Raw genomic sequence first — 22,240 nt, 5'->3', positions numbered from 1 at the left:
ACTAAGCAAATTAGATTATTGCCTAGGGCGTGGCCTTCTGGGGGTGCTGAATTGGGCACCCCCCCATGTGACTCGGTGATGTTATCACTGCAGGAGGGGGGGCACCAGAAGTTAGCTTTGCCTAGGGTGCCAGATGGTCTGGGGCCAGCCCTGCTTCTTTTAGAGTAGTTCAGTAATATTTAAAAGTCAATGAGAGGTTGCTTGTTGACTTGTTTTGTTCCTATTGGCTGGCCTTTAATTTTTAATAGAACTACAGTGCTCCAGGAGAACAAGAATCCTGCCTTCATAGCACTGCTGTGTTTTTTAGTATGCAGGATCATAACCAATAATATGTGCAAAGTTTGGTTTTTTTAAAAAACCCTCACTGTGGTTGGTCTTCAAAGGTTTCAGACTGAAAGTCAGTTATGTGATAAATAACTTTTGTTGTACTCATATTGCCCAGCCTGTCTTGTCATCGCATAAAGAAGCATGTCTGAATCCATCCAGATAATTTGATTTTGTGCTGGAAAAATGTTTTCAGGGGTTTTTTAAAAAATGATCTTTTCATGAATTGTTCTTTCTGTAGGAAGGCTCTTTACATATCTATCATTCTTCTCTGCTGTTGACTAAACAGAAAAAAAAATTCAAACTGTCAGGAACCTGAGAGAGATCTTATTACACAGATACAAGAATATATTTGACATAAATGAATGTACAGTGAATTTTGCACATTCTCTTACTCAGCCTCTCTCAATCAAATCTGTCACTTTAGCAGTTGCTTGTCTTTTTTCTGTTTTAACTTGTTGGCCTCTGCAAATTGTTCATTTCTTTTTTAAGGCTGATTTCTCACACTGTGTTTTGTGTTTCAGTATGCAAAATCTGAATCCAAAATTCATGTGCCCCTGGATTAGTTCTGAAGGGTGCATTTATGTATGTATGAATTACTGCTTTGCCCTTAGAATATAGAGTGACTGAGGAAAGGACACAGTGTGACATCCCTACTTGTGTCTACCTTAAAGGCATAAGTGAATGGGTTGGATCCAGTGATCTGTTAGCGACAGGCATTGACAATTGCAGCTATTTCTTCTCCCCTTCTTAGGAACCCTTTCCCATCTCTGGGAAAGTTGATTTGGGAGTTGGAGACTAATAGGACAGGCTGGCTGCCGTGTGGAGAGGCAAGGGTATGAAATGGCCATTGCTGCTTCTCCTGTTGGTGGAGCTGTGAGGGAGAAAAGAACAAAAAGAGGAGATTTTTGCTTCCATCTTCTTCCTTGGTACTGCTCTCTACTTGCTCGGCCGTTAGTCTGTGCAAGTCCTGTGATCCCAGAAATCAACTTTGCCAGGGTATGAAGGGACTGCTGTAGTGGGAGAGCCTTGTGTTTGTGGATCAGGGATCTAACCTATTATTACACACAACTGTGCCCTTTTCAGCACACTTGAAGATCAAGAAATCTAGTGTATTCCACATGACAGAGGATTCTGACATCTGCTTATTTATTAACCTTGGACTAGTTAGTTGTTCATAATGACAATGGTGAATGAGTTTATGGTTCATTACCGGTACCACCATTGTCCCTCAAAGAAGACTATTGTAGATTTAAGAAAATTGGTTGATAAAAGTCTTTGTATTCTGGCACTGGACCGACACTTCATTGGTATTACGCTGTTGTAAGGAGCTGCTTCCTGGATTTTCCTTTTTGCACAAAAACCAAGGGACTGAATGATTATAGTAGTGCAGTATCTTACATGCTCTGTGTGCGGGGAGGGGTGTTAGTGGAAAGAAATCCATCCCTTTCTTGTGGCAATTAATTTATATTCATGAGCAGGTTACTTTTGGCCTCTGGCCTACCCTTGTCTAAGCTTTGTGGCATGATCATTCTGTTGGCGTAAAGTGAATTTTTTTCTATATAGTAATTACTAATTTTAATTTTTATATGTTGGCAGGTAATTTCCAAACGTCACTGATTTATTTCTTGTGACCCTTTTTATACCTTAATTTAAGTGTGCATCAGCTTCTAGTTCCTGAGACACTGATTTTGTTCTGTGATTCTTTTTTTATGATGTAATATTAACAATTCTTTGATTTGTTGTACTTTTCCCCCCCTGTAACCAAACCTTTGCTCATTTTCTTCCCTTTTTTCCTAACCTTTCCCCCTCTCATCAGGATTTTTGGCAGGTACTGACTTGTCAGCATGTGCTTCATTCAGTCAATTTGTGCTTCAAATCCCATGTGCACCTTCTTTGAAAAGGGACAGTTTATATTTATCCTCTTCCCCATTACCTAAAAAAAATTGGTTTTCTTTATTAAAAAGAAATATTTTAAAATATGGAACAGAAAACATTTTAATTTAAAAAATACTAGTAAGAATTTAGCTTAAGGCATTTCATTCACAGAACTTTTAGTAAAATCACAAGCAGCTGAAAATTGCCTTTTCCTGATGTTTATGATGTGTCTTTGCTTCAGAGTCTTGATTTTTGTGTAAGCAAGTCTTATAATAGATGTAGTACTAGGATTGTTGGGTCTTCTGCTATGGTGGGGAACCTCCTGCTGGCAGCCCTCTCTTCCTGCTGCTGTTCAGAGGGGTACTGGAGAACAAGCATTGGCGCTGTGTACCACTGACTCCTGTGATAGAATTAGTCCTTAACAAACCAATGCAAAAACGTATAGAAATAATGTCCAAAATTTTTGTCCAAAAATATTATATTATTAAGTGGTAAGTCACAACCTCAAGGGTATGAAAATTGTCCAAAATCACAGATTAGTTCCCAAAAAAGGGGAAAAAACTGACAGGCAAAACCGGTCTATTTTCCCGTGTTTTACTGTAAGCTTTATCTAAGCCATTGCTTATTTCACTTTTCACATCAGCTTCCACTCTCACAAAGCATATCATTGCAGTACCTTCAAGAATCAATTTCTCCAGTTCCACACCCCATGTGACTCTTTTCTGGTTGCTGTTCAGAGTGGTGGCAGGAGAAAAATAAGCAAAATTGCCCTCACTCTAATGGTGTGATATCACTTCCAGGGAAAATGGGAAGTGATATCACATCATTGCCAGTGATGCCCCGCCCCATGTCCCATCCCACAGCTTTCCACCAGATTTTCAGGGCTGCCAACTCTATGTAGTCCATGAATGGTTGTCTACAGGTAGAAATGAAAATGAAACTTTTAGTAGAGTTGATGATATAGGAGTATGCAAACTTCCGATTAAGTAGATTTAATCAAACTGAACAGAACTTGTTTGAATCTTGGTGAGAATGACTTAAATCTCACATAGCTTTCCACAGGCATGGGGATGGGATTTTTGCTGGTCTACTGATCCCATGGGAGCCCTCTGTTTCCTCTCAAGCTATTCTTGAAGGTCCCCATCCCCCAGCAGCAGCATTTTGGGGTGTCTTCAGGACTGCTAGAGTATGGAGCAATCAGCAAAACTCACACATGCACCCCATGCCTGCAAAATTCTAGGCTGGATCCAAGCCATTATGTTAAGTGCAACCTGAGAACTTACTTATTTCTGCATTGATGACAAGTAATCCAGTCAGAAAAACTGATCTGTCTTTTCTGAATCTCTTATTTTGGCCTCAGATATTCAGCGGCAGATTTTTTTGAGGAGAGTTAGAGCCTGCCAAACTCTGTCTAGCTGCCTAGTTAAGGTCTTACCTTATTAAAATGCATGGCCTGTGCTTCCCACCATGGAATTGTAACTGAAAGGTACTAAGGGAATTAAAGGAAAAAGCAGAATAATGACAAAAATATGCACCTAATTAAATGCAGTGATCTTTTCTAAGGCTCTCAGGTTCTTACATTTGCAGATGTTTATGTCTGGAGGGCTCTTGTACTGCCTTGGGGGTATTTTCAAGAGAGAAGCCCTGCATGCTGACTAGTTCTCTTAAATAAGGGTGCATAAATTCTGATTGCAGCAGTCCTCTACTGAGTTGCCTCACTTGATAAATTTATATGTTTGTGGAAGAAGCAGTAACTTAATGTTCCCATAAGAAACCTCCTTTTTGATATGAAGGATTATGGCCTAAGCAAATGGGCATTGCTTCAGTAGAATTTGAACTATTTAGAAGGCTTTTATCATGGGATATATAACTTCTCTGATAACTGTGTTGTCAGGCCCTAGATTGCAATTACAGTTTTTAAGATTTTTTGGGGGGAGGGGAAGCTTTCCTTTAGGTAATTTTAACTGTCATACCCACAGTCCGTTTGTAAGGCGTTTTTGAATTCTGGTGCATTTTGTTCTTATTAGGAAGGAAAATCCCAGATCTCTAGTTTTCGGACGTTTTGGTAAAGCCTCAGTGCAAATATCAGCAAATGCAGTTTATTTTTATTTATTTATTTATGATTTGTATCCCGCCCTTCCCACAAAGATGGCTCAGGGCGGCTGAGCCATCTTTATTGAGAAAAGGAGTTGTATCAAGATGGTTTGTTTTCTTGCAAAGTCCAAACACTTTTCCTATATTCCTCCAAGTTGGCATCCCATGAAAAACTGGATGAAATATTCTGAAGATCACAAATGTTAACTGAAATTAGGAGAGGAGAAGCTGCTTGAACCCCCAGAGTAAAACAAAAATTTTCAGGTGTCAGATTCTCTATTCTTCTGCTAGAACATGGCTGTCAGGAAGCAGGAGCAAAAGACAGAGTTCTAAGTGTCTGTCCACCTAGTAAACCTTGTCAGAAGACATGCTGCTGTTGTGGAAGAGGAGCTTTTTCCGCTTCAACCCTTGTAGCAGCTGTCATTTGCTAGCGGAAAGGTGCTTGCTGACTGCCTGGGCAAAGGCTAAACCTGTACATGCAGTCTTTGATCTCTGGGGCACCCATTTCATTTTACTTGGGGTATCTGTTAAGGTTCTCGCAGACTTTCCTATTAAGATGTGTAGTATTTGCACTGAAGTGTAATGTCACTTTTTCAGCAGGATAGCTCTGTGGAAGGCAGTTCTGTAAATTCCAAGTTTTGTAGGCAGTTCTGTAAATTCTGTAAATTCCAAGTTTTCCCAGTGAATAAATCCTTCATTTTTAATTTTATTTATTGGCTTTTGCTGAAACAGTTTATAGTTCATCCACACTTCTGGTCTCTTCTGCATACAAATTCATCACTTTCAGAAGGAGCCATGTGTACAGTGTCTTCTGTCCCCTTTGTTAAAAGTGTAAAACACTAGATTTAAAGTAACTGAATCTGGCGTTCTTAAAATAATGAAAGAATATGAAACTGCAAGTTACCCTTTAAACAAAACAGCATTTAAACAGACATCTGTGAACTTGGGAGATGCTACAAATGGGGAATGCAATATATTCTGTCCCTTTTAAAGAGGAGTTTCCCTCTTGCTTTCCTTGCAAGGGTTTTCTCCCTTGCATGCTCGGTTCCTGCTGCCTGTTGAAGGGTCTTGGGACATTGGTGTCTTGTTTTGGTCCCCGATTATAGAATGCTAGGCTTGCATTTCAGGTGCAGCTTTTACCAATGGTGGTGGATACTTTTTTTCTGCTGCTTTTAAGGGGGGGGGTATATGTACATTTCTCTTTCTAGCCTCTGAAGACCACCGGTAGCAGCTCTTCTGCTCGACCTTTGCTGAACTTGATTTGAAAAGGAAAAGATAGGATAGATTTCACGTCAATGAATTGTGGTTTTGAGGGTGTGTGTTGATCAGCAAGATACCTTTTAGGATACAATTTTTAAAAATTTTGCTAGTGGGATAAGCAAAACATTCTGACTTTAAAATGATTGACAGTGTTCAAAATTGCAGTAGAATTGTTTGGCATTTTAGTGTCTCTCAAGATGTTGGGGTGATCAGTAATACAGACTGATTAGGCTGCGCAATAAAAGGCTGTGGTAATGTACACAGGAGGACAGATTGCTTGCTGATGCAGCACAGATGTGACAGGGCTTCCACGTGGCTGGTTGCCCCACAATTTCTCTGCTGCAGTCCCCAGCAGAGGCAATTCCCCCCCCTCTTACTGGCCACTGGGGACTTTAATTTTTTTTTTAAAGAACTGGCAATTAAATATCTTTACATTAATATAACAATACACGTAACAGGCTCTAATGTTATAATGATGTTCAGTTGCTAATTTAAGAAGATGAAAAAGCCACAGAGCCAGAGTCAGGGGAGATGGCCACCAGACGTGTAGGAAAATTAAAACTTTCCCATCCACATAGCTGCTGTCCAGCTGCTGTTGAGTCTTTCTCAACACTTTTCAGCAAACCAGGTTTGAGAAAGATTGGAGAAAAGTTAGGGAAACCCAGGGGGTGCACCAGTGCACCATGTGGGGAAGGAGGGGGGGAAAAAGATCCCAACAGCCTTGAACCCAAGAGATGGCCTGTGATTTGAATCCAACAAAAAGCAGGCAGGGCTGTTTATGGAATGAAGCTTTCCTGCCTCTTCCTTCTTGCCACCAGCAGATATTCTTTTTCCTGCCCACAAAAAACTAGGACCATGCTGTTGCGAAGACTGGAATCCGGCACAGAGGTCTGCAGACAGAAGGGGGAAATTGGTGAAGCACGATTCTGTTTTCATAAGTAAAGATTCTGGAGCCAAGCCAAAAAGGGATTGTATTGTTAAAATAAAGCAGGAAATGAGGCTAATATTATCCCATTGGGCTGTTGGCTTCAGTTTGAAATATTGTTTGATGATAAGGATGAAGCTTCATGGTTTAACCCTGAGTGAGATGTGATGTGAGTTGTGGTGGAATTACCTTAAAAATTTCTAGAGTCTCTTTGGTTTTTCTTACAATTAAATGCAAGGGTTGGGCTATAGTGCCACAGATAAAAAGTTATACATGATTTTATAGAACTTCTTAAGGCCATTAATGAATGAGCAACTGCCACCATAATCTTACACCCAAAGATGCATCATAACAGCTGTCTCAGTAATCAGTGTATTTTTCCTTATTTAATTCACTTTATCTTTTCTCTCTAGGGAAAATTATTAAGACAGTCATTAAAAGCATAAAACAACATGTAGAAATGTAACCTTTTACCAATGGTTCTGCAGCAAAAAGCATAAACCTAGCCTGCTCCCCGCAGCTGTCTGTGGGAACAGATAGGCATTACCTGTCCTTTTGCAAACCAAGGGATAAAATTTCCCAGAGCTTCAAAGCCATGGTCGAAAAGGCTTGGTTTCTTCCTCCAGCTGCTCAAATCAACTTCAGTGAGGTCCTTTTTAAACAGATGTTTATTAAAAAAAATTGTGGTATACCTTTATACACTGAACATCTATACCAAGAAGATGGGTGTTACTTTATAATGTTTAACTCACACAATTTTAACACCCATTTAAACTATCACATCATTGAGCTGATGAATCAAAGGAGATTTTTAAAGGCCTACCTCTCTCTTCTTATCTTTGGGAGTCAAATGGGTGATCAAATGTCCTATATAGAGTCTTGGGAAAGTATAGAACAAAGTTTGAATCCAGTGGAACCTTTAAGACCAACAAAGTTTAATTCTGGGTATAAGCTTGAAGCTTATGGCACTGGACTCAAACTTTGTTCTATTGCTTATCAACACGACTGCTCACCTGAATCTGTCTTCTTGGAAAAGGATAGCTGTATTCTGCAATTAGATGCACTAGAGGGTACAGGTGGAGTAAACTCTAAAATTCCTGTATTAAAAGCAGAATTTTTTTTTTCTGATGTCAGTGAGAGTTGTCAGCCATGAGCCAGTCGCGTTTTCACATTTTAAAAATGGATGTTTTGCGTCTCATTATTTCCTGCCTTTACAGCCTTTTCTGTCCTGCACATGTTTACTGGGAAAGAAGTCTGAGTTGGATGTCACTTACTCCCAAGTGTAGGCCTAGGACTGTAGTTGTGGTTGTCAGTAAGGAAGCTCTGTGTGTTGCCAAATTGAGCATGGTCACTGGGGACTGAAAGAGAATGACATTACAGCAAACTGAAATATATGCACTATCTTAAGCACTCATTTTTTAACCACTGCACAGCTCTAGAAAACAAAACAAGGGGCTGTCCTAAGTCTTTAATTATTCCACTTGAGTGAAAAATGTCGGGTTTGGTGAAATTACAATGATCAGTAATGCTATGGATTCAGTGTTTCCCCCTCCTCAACATGTTTAGTTTTGATGAATGAAATTGGTCAATGATTGCTTAAGATTATCCCATTAAACAAACAAAAAAAAAGAATTGAAGCATAAGCATTAACGGCATGGAGAACGTCACGGCATTCACTTCCTTCATGTTACAATTTCAAATGGTCAGTTTTACATGATTGTCCATGAAGCTGTCTGAGGTGCACAGATGCTGCTTATTAATAGCCAAGTAGGGTTTTTAAAAAAAGGAAAATAACATACTGCGAGGTGTTCGTTGTCCTCTTAAAAATCCATGCATTAAAGACTTTGACCTAGGATTGCCACCTGTGTATAATTCTTATGCGTTAGTATATGGGAAACATCACCTGTAAGAAGCAGAAAATGTGTTAAGAACAGGGGGGGGGGGGTTGTATGCGGTGTCTGAATTTGGTTTTGCACATCCAAACTACCTTCAGTCTATTTTGCCTTCCTTTTTTAATATATGAAGATAGAAGAGGGTCTTCTGCAACAGCAGTACCAAGTATACTTATAAAAAGTATGCTTATAAAAAGTCTAACACATGATCTGATAAGGGCAAGTATTTGACACCCTTGGGGTACATATTGTTGTTTGTTCATCAGACCCCCTCTGAAAACTTAAAACATTTCCAGTTTGGAAAATTAGGGGCTCTAATCACCAGTAGGCATCAAGATGACATATTTTTCAGCACTTCAACTAATTGAAATGTTACAACTAGAAACTATGACTGCATTGAGGCCCTCTGGGATCTTAACCCTGATGCTCCATCGACGTGGTGGACCAGACTCTCTTAATTTGGCAATCCTACTTTGAACAAATGCCAGCTTTGAAATCCTGAAATGTTTCTTTCTTAATACAGGAAACACATTCAAAGTTTACTGAGATAACTTTGAATGTGTTTCCTGTATTAAGAAAGAAACATTTCAGGATTTCAAAGAAATATACTTCTTGAGCCAAATGTACATATAATACAAATGTACCTTGTTTACTGCCAGCTAAATAGAATAATTACTTCACCTCTGCAGATGGCTCTCCAGTGGGCATATGCATAGCACTAAGGCAGAATGTTCCTCATACTTGTGCATGGATTTTTTGGGGGGTCAGAATTGGATGTGTGGTCCTGATTTGATTGGTTCATGGTTTAACCACAAATCTGGTCTTAAGCCTGTGTTACTGAGAGTGCTAGATTCCATTACCATAACACATCCTTTGCTACCTTCTCCTTCCAGTATCAGCTAAGAGATGCAGTCCTTTCTCATTATAATTCATGTATAACAAGTGCTATGGATTTGGGGCAGGACATGTTTTGTCTGCCTCTTTCATTTTTCATAGAGGGCCAGTCCTGACTTAGCATTTCCTCCTTATGATAATGTCTTTCTGAAGGCATTTAGTGCGTATATGTCTAGATCTTCTCTCCCCCTGCCCCCTGGTGTCAGAGGTGACAGCAGAACTTTGGAAAGCAACCATTCACTTGGAAACGCTACCTTTGGTGACTTTGATTTAACCCATTAGACAAAAAAAAAAATGTGTTTCAAAAACTGACTTGCTGTTATTCTTGACTTATGGATTTATTTTTATTTGTTTCCTTTCTTTAAAATAGCTGTGCACTCTTCTTGCATGGTTCACGTACAGCCACATCTTCAAGAAGCATTGCTTTGATTGTTTCACTTAGCTGATGGTCTGAATCCATTTGACAGAGATTCAATTGTACCCTTCTGTCTATGCATATTCTTACTTGTAATGGTGTCTACAGTGAATGGATATTGAACTAAAGTGTGTCTCTGTATGCTTGTTTGTATGGTTGTGTCTAACGAAATTTTACTGCTCCAAGAAAAGTATATAAGCCCTATACTAATGGATTGACTTCTTTTTTTTGCATACTTAAATATGTTGTGAACTTCAGACAGTGCTCTGAGCAGTCTGCTGATTTGAAAATGCAAAAACATTCAATAAACTGAACTGTATTTTGGGGATCGCTACTGCAGCCCTGTTGGATTACCATTTCCACCTTTTCCCAATTTTATATAGCAAAGTAAAGTCTGTGTTCCTTTCTTAATTTGACGGTCAATCAGACTCTCAGATTCAAATAATCAGTTTTGGCTTGACATTCAGATGTGAAGAAGGCCTGCCATAAAAAGATTGCACTGAAGTTCCTCTTCTAACAACTGGGGCTGGGGTCATCTTTGGGGTTTACAGAGCCTGCAGCAAGTGTGGTGTTGGGGACGCTGCTACTCCCCCTGCAACAGCCCAAGAATTTATTGAACAAAATGCCAGACATTCCGATGAGGAGTATGGCAGGACTAGAACAAGGAGCTGAGGTGGAGGGGCTTGCTTTTTGGGGGGGGGGCATGCCAAATTTACCCAGCCCCTTGCCCTGGATGACTCTGTAGACTATGCATCATACTGACAATAGCATTTGGGGAACAGTGTATTTAACACTACAGGTTTGCATTTTAGAGCTCTGTTTATCCCTGTTTGCATGTTGATTTTGTTTTTTGTTTTTAAAAACTCCTTGCATTAGATTTTTTAGATATGAAAATGCACTGTGCATCAAGATAGTATTGCAGGAAGGATAATCAGGGGATGATGGTATTGAGCCTCTTAATTCAGTTTTATACACAAGAGAAAATGAATTTTAATAGAGAGCGCTCGAGCAATTGACTTTATGTCTGTAAAATTAATAGAGATGGTAGAATTGCAGAAGGGAGTGGGAAGGTGTTTGCTCAGAGTGTGGCTTTTGGGACTGAGAACACCAGCCTGCATGATATGTTCTGGTCAGGTTGGACTACTAATTGTGTACTGCTGCTGCCCCCAGTGCAAGGAAAAACTAGAGAATCAACTCTAGAAAAAAACCAAACACGCACAAATCTAACATAACAATTTTGCTAAGAAAATAATAGTTAAGTATAATCCTTCCTGTTTTCTTGGTCTTGTGGTTATGATGGACACCTGCTTAATGTAACTTTAAAAATTAGCTGGAACAAGGAAGTCCAGCCTGAGAGGGGCTTTTTCCTGTTGTTTGCTCAGCAAGGTGCTCATTTGAAATAGTGTTCTAGAGATTTTTAATTTCAAATATGCACCCGAGAGGGAAAAACATCTATTGCTAACTCAGCAAAAGTGCACTAGAGGAGGGGGGAAATCCCACTGAAGTTAAGACTTGCAAGTTCAGTATGTTTAAGATCCTAAATGAGGGGAAAATGTACCTTTACAAGGTTACAACAGCAGAAGAATAGGAATACAATAGAATTATATGAAATCTGTCCAGATTTTATAACCCCAAGAGAGCTTCCAAGGTTCCTTTATGTTGCCTTCAAACGAAGGGTCGTCCAGTTGATCCTTGTGCCACATCTGTGATCCTGCTTTTGAGAGAGCTTCCAAGCTTTTTACTGTAATCTTAAGGTCCAGAATTCTCCCAAACTTTGTGGCTATTTTTGGGGTACCCTCAGATGCATTGCTTGAATAGGCCTTTTCCGTGCTGTGCAACTTCCTCTTTATTTGGAACTAAGAGTTTGTGATGGGGCATGTGGATATTACATTAACACAGTGATGGGGAGTCAAGAATTCCCAAGCACTTTACATCCAGGCTTTTGATCTCTCTCTCTCTCTCCCATCCAATTTTTCAACCGCCCTGCCCGGCCAAGCCAGGCTCAGGGCAGTGCACAACATATATAAAACATTGATCAAAAAGAAACATCAGTTTTAAAGAAGAATGTTGCATAATTCAGACCCTTGAAGCCTTAAAGTTTAAATATCAACCTTCTGATCTTGAGAGCACATTTCTCATGGACCTGTCATGTCATAGTGCATATTTCCAAATATAGCCAATAGGGAATAAGATAAGAGTGTCGGCCAAGCAGTCTTCATCCAATTTCAGTTTTAAAATCCAGCTTGCCTTGATCTTAATGGGATCAAACAAGTTGAGCCAGTGTTAGCTGCCTGAGAATATATATTGTCATGATAACATAATCAGGGGAAGCATTTTGCAGGATCATAGAGATATCACCGTAGGTTGCTTGTATTAGGAGAGCTTTTAACGTTTAGTGTGATTGGTAGCTTGCGGTTATTTTGAGACTGAGGCTTCTTAAGCATTTCCTTAGGAAGTTCTTTATTTGGAAGAACTTCAAAAGGGTGCGGGGGATAACAGTGAAATATTACTTGCTGAAAATGCTCTAAACTCTACCTATAAATTGGAAGCATTCCTGGTTTCCAAAAAAGCGTTCTGATTGACGTTTGTATCTCTCGCTATTTTATACCATCTCCTGTTAACAAAAATAAGAACTGTGTACACACTGGGTATTGGTAGGTAACTTGGGGCTTAATTACAAATTGCATATTTAGTCTGGCTACTGTTTTCCATAGTGACTTTGGGAACTGGTCTCATTTTTACCTTAAATTATTTGTTAAAGTGTCTCCAATTCACTACTTACTGTCAGCTCTGCTTGACAGAAAGCAGATACAAGACTTGCTAGGTTCCTGAAGTGCTGACAACCATTAACATCTACAAGAACTTACAGTAACAGGAACTAGTTAATTCCTCCCGATTTTCCTTGCTCTTCAAATGTAATTAATGCAATGATGTCTTCCACGTGCTTTAAGTGTCACTGCTTAACAAATTGTCTTTCCTTTATCTTGTATATGATGGGATCCTCGCTAGACAGAGGTAACAGATGGGGGACAGTTGTATAACTGGACCCTGGTGTGCTGTTGGTGGTGTCTCTTGTTCCCCCCAATACTGCTTCTCTACTTAAGCTTGCAACTTTTGTGCTTTTGTGCTTGCATGTTTTCATGTACATTAACCACAACTTGACTTAACCCTTTAGATTTTTTTTTCTTTCCCTTGTGTGCGTGTGTGTGTGTGTGACATCTTCTAATACTTCTGAAGTAGTGCCAGTTTGGAAATGTAGGCCCTACCCTCTAACCCACCTCATACCTCCTTTTCAGTCTTTAAAGCTGCAGAGGTATAGAATCATTTGCTGCATCTGTTTAGCAGTTAATCCAGTAGATGGGGAAACATGGAGATGTGCTATCCTAATCCAAAGGGCTCTGTGTTAAAATTGTTTAAAGTGTGCTTGGTCCCACTGTGACCCTCTACACACAGATGTAATGATGTCTATCTTTTACCCATGGTAAAAAGAACAGGTGGTGGGCCATAGGTTCAGACATCCCCCCTCCAAAGCAATTTCTTCCATGTCTTTTGTTTCTGGTGTATTTAATGACAGAACTGCTTCATATATGCATTGATACACATGGTTAATGTTAACCAGGTTCCCTTGAAACCATGGCCTGCAGACCTGCTAAACATGTTTACCATTTCGAGACAGCCATGGCTCGATCCACAAAGAAAGGAGGGAGCTACAGCTGAATGCTTTGATGGCCTCTTGTTTGGGTAGGGGCAGGGTGCTCCAGGCTCCTGTGTGCCTGGTCTTGTGGGACCATTGCCCTCCCCTCTATGTATGTAGAGCATGATGGGCAAAGTGGGGTAGAGAAAAGAAGACTTCAAATTGTGTTAAGCCCTTTCTCCTCACTGAGATCTCCTTGGTAATTTCTCCTTTTCCAGGGAGATGTTCCTTCCATCTAAGTGCTGGCTCAGATATCCTCCACTGAATAGAAGTCTTGTTGCCTGTGTCTAAGGAGAGAAAGCATAGATGGCTGGCTAATGATCATCCTGTGCTGCTTCCTTCTCCTCCTCCCTTGGAGGCTCCCCGGTGCTGCCTTTTGCTCCCTGCTGATCCCAGAAGAAAAGTAACCTCCCTCCACATTAAACACAGGATGGATGTTCTACCCCTTGCCTCCCCTATTCCGGGGTCTTTTTGTTGTTCTGGGCCACATGGCCACTTCTGCCCTTGCATTGTGAGAAGTGAAAGAGACACATCAGGGCAGCTCTGTGGCACAAGCACGGTTGGATCCCCATCTAATGGCCTGCCTGGAGTGTAGAGGAAAGCACATACGCTGCATAGACTGCTCGGGGGAGGGGGGGATAAAGGAAAGTTGGAGGAGGCCATGCCACTGTTACAATTACTGGTTTTTCTGGGGGGGGGAGCATGTTTAGCATTAACCATGGTTTGTGTCAGTGTAATACAAAACCACCAGCCACCACAGCCCACTTCCAGTCTTAGCCCATGATTAAGAGATGAACAGCATTATGTCTGTCTTGGAGCCTGTATTGGAACAGGAGCAACTGCTTTGTAAAGGTTCAGTGAAAAACCTATTTGTGGGATTGTTGCTGCTGAGCATATTCAGAACTTAGGCATTTGATGCCAAGTACTCATAACTTTGTTTTAATACGATGCACCAACCTGTGAGTGAAATTCCTCGTAGGAATAGTCCCAGGGAGCCCTTGGAGTGGCCTGCCTATTGTCTGACCTGTTTGGTTTGCACAGAACCACAAGGCATGCTCCTGAGTCGGCTTTTCATAGGAGGCAGGTGCATCGCAATAGACAAAATAAGGCTGGCTGATTCTAAACTTCTGATAATCAAGGAACATCTGACAGATTTAAAGGCTGGAAAGGTATCTTGTATGGTAATAGGAGGGATGTATGGAGGAAAACAGATGGCTAGAGGCAACAATGCTAATGATATAAAAACTGCAGCCCTCTTTCCACCGCTGGTTGTTTGACTGAATTTGTTTTTTTCTTTCCTCTCGGGACTGTGGTGCCTTGGATATTTTCGAAATAGAAAATCTCCCAGGAAAGAGAGAAGTTTGCAGATGAGGACAGCATATTCTATGCCCTTGGAGAATGCGGTCTGATCTCCTTTTCAGATTATATCTTCCTCACAACAGTCCTTTCTAGTAAGTACATGGCTTCTTTGCTGTGTTTTTTTTTTTTACAGCTGTATTTTTTTTAATCCTTAAGGGGTTGCTGTGGATGGTTGCCTAGTTTACTTGCTTTCCTAGAAAGGGTCTGTCTAAACTTGAGCTGCTTTAGCTCTCATTGTTTTCCAAATACGGTACATAGTGAAGTGAATAAGATCCTTGTTTACAGGTTACCGTGAATGCACATAACAATCATTGCAGAGTGTACATTTCTCCTGTTACATCCAACATGCCTACAGATGAGCATGTGATTTTAAACTCCACGGATATCCAGCTTTCACTTTTAAAGTGAATGTACATTGGTTCTTCCTGATGAGCTGGTGCTCACACATTCATGCAGGATGCGTGTGTGAATGGGGTTAAGGATGACTGAACAGGCAGGAATGGTGATGGGATCCCTAAGTGTTGAGTATGTGTTATCCAGATGGAAGTTGAGAATTTGCAGGGCTACCGCCTCAGACAGTAGAAAAGAATTACTGGAGTGACTGAGAGATGTTTGTCTGACTTCCCCTCCCCCCAAAAAATATGTGTTTGGAAGTTTTGTTGGTTTCAAAATAGCTAAGGTAAAGAACTGTGTTTTTATAGCCCACTGGCAAGAAGAATAATGCTGTAAATATGAAACACTATTTTCTGTTCTTGGCAGCCCCACACTGCATGTGTATCAGTAGCTATCGTTTTCAGAATATCACTGAGAAAAATGCAGAGGCATCAGACTGGGGTAGAAGAGACAGAAATACCTTATGAAGTGGGAAGTGGAAAACTGTTTACCCGTGTAAATGAGCAAGAACAAGATTGCAAAATTTAGTGAGAACAAACATGTAACTTGATAACACAGCTGCCTCATAATTTAGGAAGGGTCGCTGTATTTTCGCTCTCATCCAGGATTCCTTTTAGATACTCCAGGATCAGTTCAGTAGGCTCCACTGGTCTCCTTGATGCCATGCATACAGTAATTCCAGCATAACATGAATAACATAAACAGGAAACATTGTTTGGAATTTTATCTGGGAGACAAAGCACACACAGGTTACCGTTTGGATGTAATATTTCTGTAGTGAGCATTGTCACAATTGCATTTCAGAACCAAAAGATGATCGATGAAAGCTTCCAAGGCAGCAGGGCGGGGAGGGGGGGAGTACTTCCCAGTTGGAAATGAGATTACCCTTAACTTCATGTTTGGGAAAACTGCCTGCTAGGAAAGAATCATGTACCTTCCCATACAACTGAGATCCAGGATATTTGCTGGAGGCTCAACTGAATTGTGTCAGGGGCGCCATGAAGGTAGTGCTCTTCAACCCATGGATTATAGGGCGCTCAGGTGGGTTCTGAAGCCTCACTTGCTGGGTCGTCACGAGAGCCCATAGAGCCTCCATATTGTGTTTGCTATTTTCTGACAGGGCAGACTGCTAACGTGCGTATGTAGAAATCCATGTCTCTTGCCCCTCTTTGCACACAAGCAGGAGGATAAGACAAGGTTGTTCAATGGTGGAAACAGTCCCTCCTTGACTTGTTCATCATCACTACCTACATCTGGTGCTTGGCTTGTATTTCCTGTACATAGCTGCCCACAGCCCTGGCGATGTTGATGAGATATATCTTTGGACTCCCTTTTGGGAGTAATTTGGGGGGAGGGGTCATATTTTGGTCATATGCATTCAGCTCATTCTGTTCCATTCTGCCAGCTTGAGGTTAGCAGTGGGTCCCAAGCCTGGGAAGGCTGAAGACTGCTGGTTTAGCACGATGTTATGAGCTGAGCTGTTTTCTTCTGGTCTTGCAGCCCTTGTTAATTTGTTCTGAACTATGATAATCCAATGAGCTACTGCTTGTAATGAAATGATTAGTTATTGCTTGTAGTAAAATAAGCCATTAGGAACAAAATAAATAGAACGTTAATTAATGCATTATTGAGCCATGGAATGTTAATGAGCTGCTTATTTGTAATTGTAGCATGTTTAGTTTTTTTTAAACAGCCCAAATTAGTTTGAGAACGCATACACTTGGAAGATGGCTGCATGCTCAACTTCTGTTCCCATACCAATAGAATCCTCTGCAGATGGAGAATGGCCACAGCGAGTCCAACAGCTTTGTGAAAACCTCGAGTGTGGCGAATTGAGCCCTCTGCTGCTTATATTTATGTTCAGTTTTTAATCCTCTTAAGTTACGGTTTTTACATCACTCAGCCCAACTAGGCTCATCTCCGAAACCTAATTACAAGCGAGGATAATTTAAATGCCAAAAAATTAAGATATTGGATGCTATCTGCTGCTGTTGCTTTGTCAGCGCCCTCCCTTGTGCTTGAGTGTATCGACCTATCTGCTGTGGCCCCCTTGTGGTGCTTCTACTGAAAATGGTCATGTTCCCCCTCTGACGGGCCTCCTCCTGCCTAGTCCCAAGAGTAGGGATATGAGGAAGGAGTCCAATAAGCCTGAGGAAATTGGTTCTAGTTATTCTTCCGGCTGTTAACAGCAGCGCTCATCAGCTGGCCAAAGCTTAAATAAAATCCATTTGCATTTTGCAGGCATGGAACTGTTTGCATGCTGCATAGAAGATGAGGTCTGTTGTCATATTTTATTTATGAGTAATTTTTTCCCCCTCGTGTGCTCTGTTTTTCTTAGTCTGAGGTGTACTTCAATGGAAAAATAATTCCTCCCCCCAAAATGTAATAAAGCAACATTATAAAATCGTCAGTACTTCTGTTAAAGGCTGTTCTCACAAAATGGCTTGGAAGACAGCATGCCGGTTTCTTTTCCTTAGTTGCTTCCCGGTGTGAATTTTTATCACCATGAATTTCCTTGGTGATGAGGTACAAGGTGAAATACAGAAAGGAGAACTTTTCTTTTTACATCCTTAAAGACGGGGGTGGAAGAAATGGCCTTTTACATTTTTTTGTCAGTGTTTGGAATGGCAGTGGGTAGGGTGGTCCCTCCCCCCATGCATTTGGAGCCCAGTCCTAAGCATATTTACCCATAAGATAGAATCATGGAGTTGGAAGGAACCTCTAGGGTCATCTAGTCCAACCCCTGCACAATGCAGGAAACTCACAAACACCTCCCCCTAAATTCACAGAATCTTCATTGCTGTCAGATGGCCATCAAGCCTCTGTTTAAAAACCTCCAATGAAGGAGAGCCCACCACCTCCTGAGGAAGCCTGTTCCACTGAGGAATCACTCTAACGGTCAGGAAGTTCTTCCTAAAGTTGAGCCGGAAACTCTTTTGATTTAATTTCAACCCGTTGGTTCTGGTCCTACCTTCCGGGACCACAGAAAACAATTCCACACCATCCTCTCTATATGACAGCCCTTCAAGTACATGAAGATGGTGATCATATCACCTCTCAGCCGCCTCCTCTCCAGGCTAAAAATCCCCAGCTCCTTCAACCTTTCCTCATAGGACTTGGTCTCCAGACCCCTCACCATCTTCGTCGCTCTCCTCTGGACCCGTTCCAGCTTGTCTATATCCTTCTTAAAATGTGGTACCCAAAACTGAACACAATACTCCAGGTGAGGTCTTACCAGAGCAGAGTAAAGCGATACCATCACATCACATGAGCTGGACACTATACTTCTGTTGATACAGCCCGAGATTGCATTTGCCTTTTTAGCCACCGCATCACACTGTTGACTCATGTTCAGCATATGATCCACTAAGACACCTAGATCCTTTTTGCACATACTACTGCTAAGACAAGTCTCCCCCATGCTATAACTATGCATTGGATTTTTTCTACCTAAATGCAGAACTTTACATTTATCCCTGTTAAAATTCATTTTATTGATTTTAGCCTGTCAAGGTCATCCTGTATCCTGTTAACGTTTGGTGAATAGTAGCTCAAGTATGTCAGCCATATTTGAGCTACTGCAACCCTTCCACACTGATAAACTATTTCTTTTCACAAGCAGCTGTAAGTGGAATTGAACCCGTGGTTCCACACAGGAATGAGTATAGTGCTACTTTCCCACAGAAATCCAGCATTATTGTAGGATCTTACTCTGCCACGTTACTGGATATCTGTGGGAATGTAGTACTATAGTGCAGCACTACAGTTTTAGTTCCACTTAACAGCTGTTTATGCAGAAGCAGAGTAAGTGGATTCTATTCTACAAAGGTCTTGTTTCTCTCTGCAGTTGTCCCTTTACATTTCCTTCTCCCCTCTTTGTTTCACAGCACGTCCATATCTGCTTCTCTGTGCTGCTATTTCATGTTAACTCACCAAACATTAACAGCCCCTCCTAAATAATCCTTAAATGGTTCCTTTGCTGAGTCAGGCAAGTGGGCTGGGCTTTGGTTACTACTTTTCCATGTGCGATGGTTCATTTTTCTGTTGTTTTATTATTTTACTTTTGTAATCATGTGGTTACAGTATTAAAAGTAATTAAGGTATGAGACCAATCCAGATAAGCAGGTTGCATTGGTTTTACTAGATGCTGAAAAAGTATCCAATAATCTAAACTGGAATTTTATGATAGAACAGCTAAAAATAATGGAATGTGGAGATGAATTTATAAGGCTGATTCACTATATATAGTAAACAGAAAGCTAAAATTATAATGAACGGCGAACACACAGATGAGATAAATTTATTAAAAGGTACAAGACAAGGATGTCCTCTCCCCCCCCCCCCCGTTATTTATATTGTCGCTGGAGGCCCTCAACATAACAATTAGGAATAATAATGGAATTAAAGGACTTACAGTGAAAGGGGAGGAATATAAAATGCAAGCATACGCAGATGATTTTATATTGCTTTTGCAAAACCCACTGGAATCTATTGATAAGGTATTAATTGATTTAAAAGAGTATGGTCAAGTGGCAGGCCTGAAAGTAAATAAGGAAAAAACTAAAATGCTAACCAAAAATATGACAGATCCTAAGGTGAAACAGTTAACAGAAAAGGCAGGTTTTCAATGTGAAAAGAAGGTTAAATATTTAGGAGCATATTTAACTAATAAATGTAGTGCTCTTTATGAAAACAATTATTTGAAGCTTTTAAAGGAGATAGAAGTAACCCTTAAAAAGTGGGGTAACCTGCAGTTGTCATTTATGGGACACATTACGGTAATAAAAATGGCTATCCTCCCAAAAATAATGTTTCTATTTCAGACCATAAATATTATGTTAAGAAAAGATTATTTTACAAAGCTAAATAAAGTAATTATGTCCATTATATGGCAGGGTAGGCAACCAAGGATAAAACGTAAAATTTTGTGGGATAAAAAAGAAAATGGTGGACTTGCCCTGCCAGACTGGGAGACATATTATCTAGCAAATGCTTTGGTTTGGTTATGTAATTGAATGAGATTGGAGAACATAAGAATTTTAGCAATATAGGGATATGATCTCAAAGCAGGATGGCATGTAAACATGTGGTATAATGTTAAAGGGCACAAATATTTTAGTAATCATTTTATACATAAATCATTACTTGACTGTTGGGGAAAAGTAAAAAAGAAAATATATAGTAAGACCCCAAGATGGTTTTCTCCTATTGAAGCTTCTATTCAATCACAACTGTTTTTAACGTCAAAGATCTTAAGATATCAAGAGTTATTAAATGAAGATGATACCCTAAAAACGGTTGAAGAGCTAGGGAATCAAGGTATAAAAATGGATTGGTGGCTAACAATGCAGATCAAATCAAAATTTAATAAAGATAAAGTAATCGGTTTTAACAAAGAGAATTTTGATTTTGATAAATTGTTAATGAGTAAGGAGGATAAATTAATAAAAAAAATTCTACAACTATCTTATGCAACTGAAATTGGAGGATGAGACTGTCAAAGAAGTAATGATAAAATGGTCGCGCAAAATTTGGGACAAAACATAGATTTAGAGCAATGGGCACAAGTATGGCAGATTAACTGTAAGATAACTAAGGCGGTAAACTTTAGAGAAAATTTATTCAAGATGTTTCACAGGTGGCATATCACACCAGTCCGGTTAGCCAAGATATACCCAGGAATATCGCCAAAGTTTTGGAAATGTGAAAATATAGGCACGTTCTACCATTTGTGGTGGACGTGCAGAAGGGCGAAAAAATATTGGGTTACAGTTCATGAACTCCTTCAAGGAATGTTAAAAACGGTAATTCAGGTCAAGCCTGAAATTATTTTATTAAATCTGGTTAAGAAGGATGTGGCAAAGGAAAATGTTCACTTAGTAATACATGTCCTTACGGCTGCTAGAATGTTATACACAAAATATTGGAGACTGGAGAAAACTCCAAACATGGAAGAATTAATAGATAAGGTTCTCCAAGCTGCAGAAGCAGATATACTTACGACAATTGTTAATGGGAAATAGAAAAAAATTGGCCACTCACTCTCTCGGCTTGGCTTCACGAACGAAGATTTAAGAAGGGTGCAATAGTCCACGTCTGCTTCAGGCTCGCTGGTGGCTGACAAGACCAATGCAGATGGGGGAAATTATACGAGTGGATACAAACTAGAGTTAAAGATGAATACAATGCTAGTAATGGGTTAAATCTGGAAGAAATTATTAATAGAGGATAAATAAATGTAAATGAATGGACAGATGGTATAAAGATATTAAATAACGTAGTATTTTAATAATTTCATGGTTTTGTTTTTATTCTTTTCAATTGGATTATGAAATAGGATATAATTATCAGGATATTATGTATAAAGATGTAATTGTATGAAGAATTTATAACCAATAAACTCAAAAAGATGTTTAGAAAAAAGTAATTAAGGTGAATGAACAAATCATTTACACTACAAAGAGAAAAGCAGTTGGTTCCTCCTCCCCAAAAATATAATAAATAATAATAATAATAATAATGTGTATTTCATAGCTACTTCTCTTAACCCAGTTTTAATGTGAAGATAAATGAACGAACAGTTTGATCTTGTGCAATCAAAATATGGAGTGGTCTTCAGTGGTATTGGTAACATTTCGGGCTGTATTAGGTTCTGCAGTCTTGAGTGGATTTCATTAATAAGACTAATCAGCTGAAGTTTTAATTAACTCAGTCGTTGTCAAGCGCCGATATTTCTCAATAACCAAGTCCTTTGTTTAGAATCAAAAGCAGGTTGCTATATAGGATGTCAGCAAAGGTTACATTACAGATGCATACTTGAGTCACGGGTTCAGAGATTACTAGGCAACTATTTTATTACTAAGGAATTTTAGGCTATTGGAAACATCAAACCTCACACTTCTTTGTAGAGAGATAAGGCTTGTCTGTGTGAAACCAGGGGAGAGGTGACTTGGAGGTACTAACAGCCAGCCTGTAATATAAACATCCCAGGGCCAGATGATTTTACTACGTGCCCACTGGCTGAAAATAACGGGGGAGAGGTTGAGAGCTGATGACCTGCTCTCTACATAGAAAAAATATGATCCAGAAATGAGCATGCTTGACAGTCGTAC

The 22,240-nt window shown here is 40.0% G+C and overlaps 1 protein-coding gene across 1 annotated transcript in view; it reads left to right on the top strand.

Annotated features, from left to right (window-relative positions):
* Nucleotides 1-22,240, top strand: part of MICU1 (mitochondrial calcium uptake 1) — a 193,310-nt gene that overhangs the window by 60,550 nt on the left and 110,520 nt on the right. The window contains exon 6 of the mRNA XM_060241204.1: nucleotides 14,713-14,827. Within this exon, the coding sequence (XP_060097187.1) occupies nucleotides 14,713-14,827 (115 nt within the window). The remainder of the gene's footprint in view (nucleotides 1-14,712; nucleotides 14,828-22,240) is intronic.

The sequence above is a fragment of the Heteronotia binoei genome, chromosome 6 (assembly GCF_032191835.1).
Source record: "Heteronotia binoei isolate CCM8104 ecotype False Entrance Well chromosome 6, APGP_CSIRO_Hbin_v1, whole genome shotgun sequence".
NCBI classification, from domain to species: domain Eukaryota; kingdom Metazoa; phylum Chordata; class Lepidosauria; order Squamata; family Gekkonidae; genus Heteronotia; species Heteronotia binoei.
Note: the sequence above shows the minus strand (reverse complement) of the source record. Positions and strands in the feature narration are given on the sequence as shown.